Source organism: Neolamprologus brichardi, chromosome 13, assembly GCF_056152115.1.
Source record: "Neolamprologus brichardi isolate AB-2024 chromosome 13, ASM5615211v1, whole genome shotgun sequence".
NCBI lineage: Eukaryota > Metazoa > Chordata > Actinopteri > Cichliformes > Cichlidae > Neolamprologus > Neolamprologus brichardi.
This window is the reverse complement of record NC_142116.1, coordinates 11,028,675-11,040,695: the sequence shown is the minus strand read 5'-3', so window position 1 is coordinate 11,040,695 and position 12,021 is coordinate 11,028,675. Positions and strand designations below refer to the sequence as shown.

Here is a 12,021-nt window from a genome sequence, read left to right as displayed (position 1 = left end):
ACTTTAGGATATCCTTTGTTATGCTGTACTACTTAGAGATAAGGTTTTAAACTTTATTTTCATATTTATTTTGTGGAGTTTCATTAAATTTTAGAATGCCAATAGGCTTCAGATTCCAAAAACTGATTTTAATGTGACATTTTCTTATAATTAAAGGAAATGATCAGATTAAAGGACACATCAAACTACATAATATATACCAAAACATGCCTAATTTGGTTGCTAATTGTTATTATATACCTATCTGAAATGAGTCAAACTCCAAGTTTGAAAAATGAAGGTGAGGCTGGCTCCAGCAGTTAGCAAATTGCAGGAAAATTTTATGTTAAAATGGTCAATTTTATCAATATTTCTCTCTGTAGCTATTTTTTCCCTAACAAGCAACTACACTGTCAGCGATTTGTTTTTAACCTGGCCGATTTAAACTTTATGGAACTTAAGATTGTTACTATTATTCTTGTGGCTAGTTTAAATGACAGGTAGCTGCAGCCAGTTTCTGTCTGCTGGTAACTTAAATGGACGTCTAAATCAAGCTTGTGTTGTTAGTGCCTTGCAAAACTATTAATGTAATTATCTGACAGAAAATATGGCTTTCTGTGGGTATAGTTGTGCTGACTAAGTCTGCGCTTCAGATTTAGTGAGTAAAAGTCAAGTGCATTATTCTTATAGGTCTGTGTCATGCATGCCGACTTGTTAGATTTACCTTAATATTTAGTTCTGCACCCTTCCATCCACATATGGTTGCACATTGCACACTAGACTACATATTTCTAAGTGTAATTCATGCTTACCCACGGAGTTAACGTCATCCTCCTTAAATAGATTCACATGAGAGGCTATTGCATGTCTGCCTGAACACAAAAATGGGAAGCAGGCAAACTGCTGGCCTGATTCTTCTTGTAAAATTTCTCACCGGCACACAAATGAACAAATAAACACACCCTTTCTTGTTTTCTTTTCTTTTAAACTGCAAATTGATGCATTACTAATGAAGAAATATTTTATAGGCAGTAACTTGTCCATCCTTTTGCCCCATTTGGTACTCTTCCTGCTTAGCTCCTCGCATCATATTTTCCCAGAAAGAAGAGGTGGATTGATACCAACTGAAACATTAATCTGTAAAAAAAAAAGAAAGAAAAAAGTTCCCATCAGTTCCCAGCTTTAAATAGCTGACATCAGTCATCTATTTGTACTTGTATTTTGACTGTTGGTCTCAGCACTTTCTTAGTTTGTTAGTTTCAGAGTTGGTTTAACAGGTTCATCACTTTGCAATGGGTACATGCAGTAAACTCAAAGCCCAGACAGAGACATATTTATTCTGTAGGCTATACGGGACAACCATATTGGAGGCTTCTTGTCCTCCACCCACAGGTCAAGTGCAGGTCTCAGTAGACTCAGTGGCTCTCCAACCCCACCCAGATTTCTTATCTCCACACAATGGCACCCTGGTCTCTCTGAGCTCTTCAATCAATATCATCAGAAAATAGAGAGAGCTGTGTGTTAACTCCCCTTTTTCCATTTTCTGATGGGGCCTTTTCTCACTCACTCACTATAGGTACTTCAGTGTAGGGCTATTGAGGTCGCTCTGAATGGGACCCACTCCACCCAGAGGGAATATTGTGTGACCGCAGGCTAGAATCCGAGAGACCCACTCTCTCCCTTCCTCCCTGTCTCCTTCTGCCTCTTTTTGCCTCCAACATCACTTCAAAGTGGAATAAAAAATGTGGCACATGAACGCTATTAATAAATGTATCACTTCAGTGGCCACAACTGGTCTTCGTTTTTTTTTTTTTTTTTTTTTAAGTAAGGACCCTTTGAGTGACTGGACTCTCTTTCAAAGGCACCAGTCTTTCTCTCTGTATCGTTCTCTATAAGCTGGCCCACTTTGCAGTTTTGAAAGTCGGCAATCTGGCAGAGCACGATATGGCGGCTTCTTTTGAAGGTTGGATGGTGATTAACCTTAGAGAGATTAATGAATGCATACCCTCCAACATTGTGTATGAGCTGTGTTCTAACAACTTTTATGCTGTTTTGGTGAAGAATTTGATTTGAGAATCATGCTGTAGTCTGTTTTCCTCAGACTATGGACATCTGTAGGACATCTGTCAGACCTGGAATGGATGAACAGGCTTGGTTGACACAAGCTCTCCCACACACACACACACACACACACACACATCTTCTCTCTGTTTCACTGCCATCATGACCGGCCTGAATTTTTCTTTTGATCCCTCCCACCCCCTTGTGTTGCCTTTTAATAATTTATCACGAAATAGTCACAGGACAAACTCCACTCGCAGAAAAAGAAACAGAAAGTGAGAATAAAAATTTCATTTGGCATAATTGCATGAAAAGAAACTGCAAAACTGGCCTTTTCATCTATTATTGATGTGTGCTTACAAGTCATGCATAATGCAGGGGGGACGTCTTTATGGCAGCCATGTATTAAATATCATGTTCTGGGGGTCGGGGGGTCTTGAGCTGCATGCTTTCAGTGCCAAAGTTAGTTGGTTTTGTAGCATTTGAATCCCATCCTGTTTGTTACAAGCTAAACTAAAAGGAAGAATTAGGGATTCCGAGTGTGAAAAGCGATAGAGAGAGATTGACGGGAGAGATGAGATGAAATGGGGGGACATGAGGGAGGGACAGAGGGTGTGCAAGCCGACAACGGGTTAACAGGAATCTTTATTTTTAACAACATGTCATCACCAGCCGCCCATCTGCTCCTATGCTGTCAGAGTCCCATGGGAGTGTGTGTAAATGTGTGTGCGAGAGACAAAAAGCGAAAAAGAGATGCAAGCAAGCCATCACAGATCAAATCACTGATCAGCATCCAAAGGAGGAGGAGGAGGAGAAGGATGAGGGTGAGAGGACATGGTTAGAGAGGTGGGTGGCTCACGGATATCTCTAATATCCAAATGAAGTGAGACAGGAGGGGCAAGGACAGTAGGAGTGGAGGTGGATGGTGTGCATTTACGGCTGCGGTGGCTGGTGTGAGAAGAAGGTAAAGTAGGATTATGTGGGTCAATCTGCAACTGCCCTTTCTGTGTTTGGATGGGGGATGGAGGTGGAGATGGTGGTCCAGAGGTAATGAGAGGGAATCTATTAGCAGAGGAGGGGGTATGAAGACAAAGAAAGAACATTGGCGAGGAGGTGGAGGAGGTGTGCAGGCTATGCTGGACCTTCAGGGGTGGCCCCAGCAGCTCATATTATGTGTTTCGTTTGGATAAAGAGACTCGTCCCTGGGGAAGAAGGGAGAGAATGAAGAGATGTTTACTGGTGGAAGCTGGGAACTATACTCATTTTTTTTGTTTCCACAATGCGAACAGCCTGGACCAACGACTCACCGTTCTGCAGGTCACTCACAATTAGTAGATAGTTTCTCTTCTATTCAGCGCAGTTAATCTCTTTGCTTTTGTTCTTTCTTCATGCTTCTTCTCCTCCCAGTTCAGACTTGTTTTTCCGTCTATATGCCAAGGAAAACTGCATCCCTCCAGTGGTCCACTTCATTTAATCAAAAGTTTTGAGTGAAAAATCAGATGGAATGAAAACATCTTGTTTTGATATTTATGATGATGCACTTTTACTTTTTGGAAAACATCTACTGCAAGCAGTCTTTAGTCCTCGTTTGCCCCATGTCTGCACTGAATCTGCATCTCATATTGGGTAGCGAAATCTCCCCGCCTTTCTTCATCTCCTTTTCAGTGTCTGTCTTTCTCCTCTTCATCCTTCAGGCATGGTAAATTTAAAGGCTAATTAGTCTAGAGAATCCAGTCATGTCAAAGAGCCCACCCTAGGCCACACATACACACGCACGCACGCACACACGCCACACATACATGTGCAACTTCTCACAGATTTGCACATAAAATAGTGACAAGCAAACAAGATGCAACAAGAGTTCTAGAAGCAGCATGTATTATAAATGGTACACAGGCACAAAAAGTCAGCAAGCTTGCATTATGCAAGTTTTTTTGACCTTAGCAGAGGTCAAGTATTTCAAACATTCCGCATCATGCTCCAAGATGCTATTTACAGGGCTTGCTCCAAAGAAAATGTTTTGCATTTCCCCGTCTCCTCAGTTCCTCCTGCCTTCTCAGCCATTCCCCCCCCCCTCACTCCCCGTTCTCAGTCTTTCCTTCATTTCTGATCCATTTTTTATGCATTACTCCATTACTCTCAACTCCCATTTACAGTGCATTACCTCCTCCCGTCAAACACACTTTGCGCTGCTCTCTCCTTTCTTCAGTCACTTTGCCTTCGCCCTCCTCCATTGCATTATGACACTTTTCGCTACTTCTACCTTTCACTCTTTTATTAACTCTTTGTCTCTTTTCTGGTCACGTCTTCCCCCACTAAGTGTTTCTTCTCCCCATGTTTTTTCCCCCCATCTACTTTGACATTCTCTGCATATCACACTGTCTGTCTGTGACATCTTCCTTTTAATTGGTTATCCATGTCTCCGATATGTGTGTGTGTTTTTTAACAGTTTTACAGATGTCAGCAAATGTAATTAACAACAATATGATTAGCATTCATCCTGTCTAGACCTTTAATTGTCCCCTTTGAGCACACATAAAAACCCACAGGCACCCAGCAGACCATCAGATTTCACGACACCATAAATCACATGTCAGAAGAGGTAAAATCAATGACTAAGTCAGTGTGTGTAGCGATGTCATCCTTTAATATCAGCTTTAAAATCAAGCAACTGTCACGATATGACCTGCAAGTTCCTAACAGGACAAAGAAGTAGACGTGTCAGAGGTAGTTCCTTTTGATTGTAGGACACAACTTCACAGAACCCATTCTCATTGCTGTGGGTAAAACAAAAATTAAGAATTTAGGTTTTGAAAAAGCACTGATGCAGACAAATAAACCCCCTGCAGACAACTGGCTGTTTTGACAGGAAAAAAGGATAAAATATTTAAAAGAAAATAGCTCTGAAATAATCTGTGGTTGATAGAAAGTGTGAGAACTGTAGCTGGTAAAGAATGAACCTAAAACTGTCATGCTAGCATTTAAATGCTTTAAACTATATCCACAGATTTATTGTGATCTGACTCTTCTAAAAAAAATCTGCACACTGTATAATATCTTTCCTAATTAGAATTCTTCAAATTCAGACATTTAAATTCAAGAAAATAAGTCTCATCTTAACATTTCAGATACAAAGAAGACACAATTAAACCTTAATCATTTAATCTGTCTTATTCCTACTCTTGTCCCTCCTCTAGCTGTGGTGGGAGTGATATTTTCTCTCCTGTGCGTGTATTTTGACCATGTTTCAGGCAGTCCACCAGCTTTATGGAAAGGCTTCATGAAAAGCACAATAGTCATAATTTAGATGTAATTTTAGATAAAAACTGGAAGCAGGCTGTCTAGAATAATTATGGAGCATCTTTGCTCTTCATCAACAGCATAAAACAGAGTTTGCAGATTTTAACTTGGACTTTTGATTAGAGATACAGAAATTTAATCTGTAGTCTAATTAAACCGCTGTGTGTGACTATGAAGAATTACAGCAAAATGTAGGTAAGAACTTGTTACTGACACATTAATTGATAGAACCAGGCCTCAGAACGATCCACCAAACATGCTGTCCACTCATTGAGGGTCACCTTCCTGTTCCTGTTACGATCACATGACCTGCAAACATAGCACAGAAGAAAACAGATGATTTACAGAAACACATCCTATATTCAGTCACATACACAACGATACAGAGATGTAGTTTATAGTTTAAATATCTATAGGTGTGGAAAGGAACTGCACTGGGGCTCTTCAGCAGCCATTGTCTTTCAGTTCACAGTGCAGCACTATCCCTGAAGGGTACTCCTTCAATTTGTGTTAATCCATGGGCAGCGGGAGGCACAGTTGGTAATAAACATTATCATTGCTGGGAATGGCTTGACATTGACACAGCCAGCCCTGCTCCCACAAAACTTGTCATTGCAGACTGGCAGAGAAAAGGGGGGTTGGGTGGGAGTACGGATGGGAGAAGAAAAAGGAGATGGAAGGAAGAATGAGGGAAGAGTGAAAAGGAATAACTGGCTGACAGAAAGGGAGGCTGAGGATAAATGCATTTGTATCAGAGATGAGAGAAAAACAGGAAGCACAGATAAGAAGAGGAAATGCTTCGGCATGGAGGAGGAGTATGATAATGGAGAGATGGTGTGGTCATGAGATCGAAAGGGAGGAGGATACAGGATTGGCATGGAAATGAATGGATAGATGGCATGCAGAGAGAACAGCATGGTGGGAGGTGCAGCTTGGTCAGAGCGGGGGCGAATTGCATCTCGGTGTCACATTTTTAACCCTCTGTATTTCTGTAATTAGCCAAACAATAGCATATTGCAAAAGACAGAAGATTTCAATTAGGCCAACAAACCTCTTGTGTCACATGAGGTGATGAAATATGGACATAGGAAACAGCAATGGTCTTGAGTAAGATTTCATCAACTAATTAAAATGGCCATATCTAAAATTGTGATACTTATCAAATCAGCCAGATGTTACACTATCATCTGCTGGCTTCTAGTACATGCATGTAATACACAACTTGTGAGATTGCTATAGTGGGATGTTACCCCCCCCCCCCCCCCCCCCCCTCAATAAACTGCCCAATATTTAATTTATTTAAATATCAGACAAGAAAGTTAATCATTATGTGATGCAGCAAGGCCGGTGAAGGCAGGACTGACTGAAAAAATGGTGTAGCACAGTGCTCCAAAGGCATCCTCTTATAATGCAGCTTCCTCAGGTCCCTGCGGCTCAACTTGCCATCTTTATTCCTGTCCAACAGGGTAAATCTTTTCTAAAGAGGGAGAGAGAGAAAGCACACTACTCAACTCAATACTTGTTTTTTCTGTTTCTTTATGTCATATCACATAAATACAATAAATGTGTGATGCTAACTAGGAGATTCAGCCGACCACAATGGTGGTTTTGGTCAAGGACTGTATAAAAAGATGGACAGAGTCATTGTGACATCACACACTAGTTAGTGAAGGTAGTTCGAAAGTTAGAAAGAAGGTACGTTTACATTGCCTTTTACTTTTCAAACCCTAAAGTCCCACACATCTATGATTCATTCTCCGAAAACATAAAAGAAACAAAAAGCAACAAATTAATCAATCAATAAACCCACGAAACTCTGTAATTTAACAGAATATTTCCTATACATCTTACAGAATTTTCCTGTTATTTTAAATACATGAAATGACGTGAAAATTCTAGTGAAATAAAATAAAATAAAATGAAAGGTGATTTAACATGCTGAACAACAATAACATGAAAAATGTGTAAAAATCGTTCTTAATTTTTTAATTTTTTAAAAATGTGTAAGGGCATAAAAAGACTGCAAAAATACAGCCCAAAATTTAAAATAATAATAATAATAATAGATTCAACTTTTAAATCCTAGTTTAATAGTGTAACATATCTAAATATGAGATAACGGAAGTGATACTAAATGGCACTAACAGAACTATAGTTTCTTTAATTTTACATAGATTTGTTTATTAAATAACAGATTTGTTGTGGATTTACTGCAGTTTTCACCACAGAAATTCTCATTAAAGTCTCATAAAAATACAGAAATTTTTCCAATTTTAATTACAGAAATGTTTTTGTTTATATAAAAGACCTGTTGTCTTTCTCCCATCAGACTGTTAGCATGCTACCAAGCTAAACAGGAAATGGAAACACGGTAAATGCTTCACCTGTTCACTCGCACTGTTGCTATTACAGTATCACAGTAGGCTGCAGTTCTATTTCTCTCATGCTAGAATCAGCATTGCTGAAAAATCCATAATGCTGGAATTTTATGATGTAACACTATCCCAAAACACTCTACATTTGTTTTTGTATCATAGAAATAATGCAGTGAGCTTTCACTTAATTCATTTGAGGCCAGGAGGTCAAGAGAATGGACAGAGGATATTAAGTTATCCCCCTATTCACCATGTTATTGAATAATTTAGTGAATATTGACCAAATACTGTTTATACGCGGTGTCTTAAGAGCCCCTGTCCCAGTCTGTGGACAACCACACCACAAGCAACATAAGAACTTACCACTTATGGTAGGTTGTTAACATCGATCAGTCACTAGACCCATGGAGGGCAGTTTGTATCTAGCACAAAGATGGTGTCCGTCATGAAAAACAGCTTTATGTTCAGTGTTTGGTTACAGTGAAAGGGAAAATTTCTTTTCACTTTATGGAAAGGATTTTATTTCCATCATCACTGGCTGAGGTCATCATAGATCATGGATTATGTTTACTACTTCACAGTTATCTTCTTATCCCTGTTAACCTGCTGAACAGGCTCACTTTAAGTGTGAAGTATGAGTTACTTGTGCCAGCTGTGTCCTCTGGGTGTGGTTCAGGCAGCTCTGGGGTGGGGCAGCAGGTGCGTAGGATTCCCCCATACGACTCAAGAGCAGAAACCAGTCCAGGAGACGATATGGAAACTGGCCTAACTCCTCCTCGGTGCATTTACCCTTGGGGACTGATCATAAGGCACATCAGAGCTAATTTGGAAGACTGTGATACACAGTGGAAACCGTGTGTAATGTCTAATGCTATGCGTGTTTACCCAGACAGGGTCCTGTGTGAGCGAGTCCGGTGCGGCGCCTCTTTCTGCAGGCATCTTTATGAAGCCAACACTCATTCTCATAGGTCTTTCCCACAACACTGCACACTGGTGCCCTCTGCCTGATTCCATGAGCCACAGACAAAATTCACATGTGAGAATGTAGTGTACAATGTGCCAGATTACTGCTTTACCTTAACATGTCTTTCCAAAAGTTACATATATTTGTGAATCCCATATAAGTATAAACTTCCTGTAAGGACAAAATATTTTAAAGCCTGAAAATGATTAAAGAACCAAATGTTGTTTACCGTGGACAGGACTGAGGACAAACACACTTGGGGATGAGAATTCCGTTTTCTTGAACTACCTGGCACCAAGACCCCACTGGAGTACGGCATTTCAGCAGCTCACAAAGCTTTTCTGAAGCAGAAATAGAAAAACAACCTTGTGTCAACTTACTTTTACATCGACACTCACCAGCCATTTTATTAGTTTCAACTTGATATTACTAGGTTAGGACCTATTTTGTCTTCAGAATTTCTGGCTATAGTTTCTTTATGTTAATATATGCTTAAGAGTGTTCATCGTGTTTATGTGTATCATGCATCCATGACAGTTCCTGCCAGTTCTGGATGGTGACTCGAATACTGACCAGGTATGTGAAAATGTTAATGTATTTTTGATCACTTTCTAGTTCTGCACATTTAGAAAAAGAGGAATGTGCACGGGACTTGCATGCAGTCATGTGGCATTCCTCTTACCTGGTTTAACTCTGCCAATGTAAGGTCTCAGGCGCTCTTCAGCTTGTCTCTGTTTGCGCTGGGCTCTGCCTCCCTGAAACACACACACAGTTTTCTAATAGACAAAAAAAGGCGGGCATTTATGTTTTATCTGCGGCTAAAATCATTAGTGGCAGCACCGAACTCTGGCATAAATTTCCTTTTCATTCTCATTTTAAACTAATATTCTGTACCATTAAAAAAGTCAGCTTCTTGGCATCATTGTACTGTAAAGAGCACACATCATAAAGCCAAAATAAAAATGGGCATCCATTCTACATCAATCTGCTCTCACAGTACACCTCAATTCCATACTGATATTTCCAAACTTTGTAGTCTCAGCCAGGTCCACATCTGCCCCTAAATCCTTCCCAGATCAAATGTGAAACAGGTGACTTTAATACTGGAGCCACATTCTATAACTCACAAATTTTCTTTTTAACACCTGTGACAAAACAGACTTGATGAGTGGAACAGAAAAAAGTCAGGAGAACATAATTTCAAATATTTTTACTTTTCACTCATTAGTAATATTTACATTGACCCTTTTTTCTGTGGAAAGCCGAAATTAGGCAGATTAAGTTAAACATACCTTTACTGTTTGAACACCCAGGAGCAGAAACAAGCTACAAATGATGTTCAACTTCATGGTTGAACCACCCAGTGGGGCTGTAAGAGGAAAATGACGAATCGACATATTTTATGTTTCCAGTATCTTCCTTTACATTTCCTCATATTAAGTTAAAATCGAATAAAGATAAATGTTGCAGAAAATGATCAGTTTACCCAGAACCCAGAACAGCTAATCAGTGCATTTGAATCTAATTGTTCTTTCTGCTGTGCTGTAATTTTCTGACTTTTACCCTGTTTCCAGTCATTCTCATAATGTAGCGGGAAACAATGCAGCTCATTGAGTTTTAAGCACCAAAGAAAATGATTTTCCATCAGAGAGGAAGCAGAGGGTTGAATTACACTGAGAGAACATTCAGCTTTCAGTTGAGGAAGTTATTGCAGAATAACAAGTCATTTTCTATCCCCTGACTGCTTGAGGAAAAACATCTTACCAGGGCCTCTGTCACTCCTTCCTTCTGTTGTTATTCCCTTGTTAGCGTTCTCCTTCGTTGCCTTGTTCTGTCTCCTCCGCTGAGGATGAATATTTTTGCAGCCGGCTTTAACAGTCTTTAAGTTTTCTTTTATTTGATTTAATATCTTTTCTTTGCATTCCCCCCTTTTCCAGCTCCCCTGCTCCCCTTCTGCTTACCTCTCTGAGTCTCTTTCGCATCAGCCCGCTTTTGATTGCAGTGAAGTGAACAGGGATCTGAAGTCAGTATTAGTTTAAGACCATGTGCACTTGAATGTTTTCGTAAAGAAGATCTGAGAGAGAGAGAATTTAGGAAGGTGGAGTAGTTTTCATGGAAGCTGGCACTGGACCACATGATGATTTACAGGCCAGGGAGACCATATGGTCACACTATTGTCTCAAGCTGAAATCCCCTTTGTGTTTCAGACACACATGCTCACACACACCCAAAGAGAAAAGAGAGAGAGTATATGCAGAAAAAGAATACCATTAAAAATATGACCGGTCAAACTCAATAACATAGCAAAGGCTGCTCTCTAGTGGTTAGAAAGGAAAACAACAATTTCATTATGTGACTGCCACTAAAAATATACAAGGCTAATGTATGATGATTTATAAGCATTTTTGACACAAGTGTCCATAGTCTGGTAAATTTGACGAGGGCACAGGGGTTTATTCCTTTCTGCAGCCACCTTTCTTGGAAAGCCACTCCTTACCAATACCAAAATGATTTTAAACAGGTTGTTCATTCGGGTTGAGAGCTAACTGTTGCAGTCCAACAAAATATATATGCTTCTGCTTTTACTAAGCTTGTAAACTAGCCGCTTTGTCGACAATGTCAGAAACTTTACTTACTGTTTACTGTTGAGCTGTCAGTGAGTGCTGGTTGTTTACTGGACTGCCTTTTATTTAAAAAAGGTATGCAGATGACAGCATTATCTGCTGGATAATAAACAGTGAGTTAGTTCATAGAGGGAGGAACTCAACAATCGGCAGTATGGTGCACAGAGAAGAACTGAGTGGTCAAGATCAAGAGAACTGGGTGCTGATATCTGGTTTAAGAAAAGCTGATAGAAGACATACAGGTCTGTTTACACCAGTAAAGAAAAAGCTTGAAGTCAATATGATAGATAATCTCAGCACTACACTTCTTCACCTTGGATAAGAAAGCTCAGAACTGAATATATAAAAGCTAAACATTATGGGAGTGTCTGGGATGTGTATAGTCCAAGACTGGAAAGCGAATTAAACCCACCCAGCAGACAACTGGCACCAATTGCCAAGCCTGAAGTTAAGTCTCTGTTCACAGCCCATAAAATGTAAGTTAAGTTAATGGGATTTTTTTTTGTTCTTGTTTTTTAAATTAACTGGCCACTTAGCAGGTTAACTGCTTGTTAACAAAATATCTTATAACCCAATCATATGACATCCTGTTGAAATTCAAACTGAGCATCAGAATGGGGAGGCAAGTTAATTTAAGTGACTTTGAATGTGAAACTGCTGATCTGGTCGGGTTTTCCCATTGCTGGGGTTTACAGAGTGGTCTGAAAAAGAGAAAATA

At 39.8% G+C, this 12,021-nt stretch overlaps 1 protein-coding gene across 1 annotated transcript; it reads right to left on the bottom strand.

Moving 5' to 3' along the window:
* Positions 1–4,761: 4,761 nt before the first annotated feature.
* sparcl2 (SPARC-like 2) lies at positions 4,762–10,661 on the bottom strand. Its single transcript, XM_087849693.1, has 10 exons — positions 10,641–10,661; positions 10,444–10,522; positions 9,972–10,048; positions 9,362–9,434; positions 8,909–9,020; positions 8,601–8,719; positions 8,359–8,513; positions 6,705–6,817; positions 5,555–5,649; positions 4,762–4,817 (listed from the first exon to the last, which is right to left on the bottom strand). Exons 1-10 carry the CDS (start codon positions 10,659–10,661, stop codon positions 4,762–4,764), a joined length of 900 nt encoding a protein of 299 aa, XP_087705819.1.
* Positions 10,662–12,021: the final 1,360 nt, after the last annotated feature.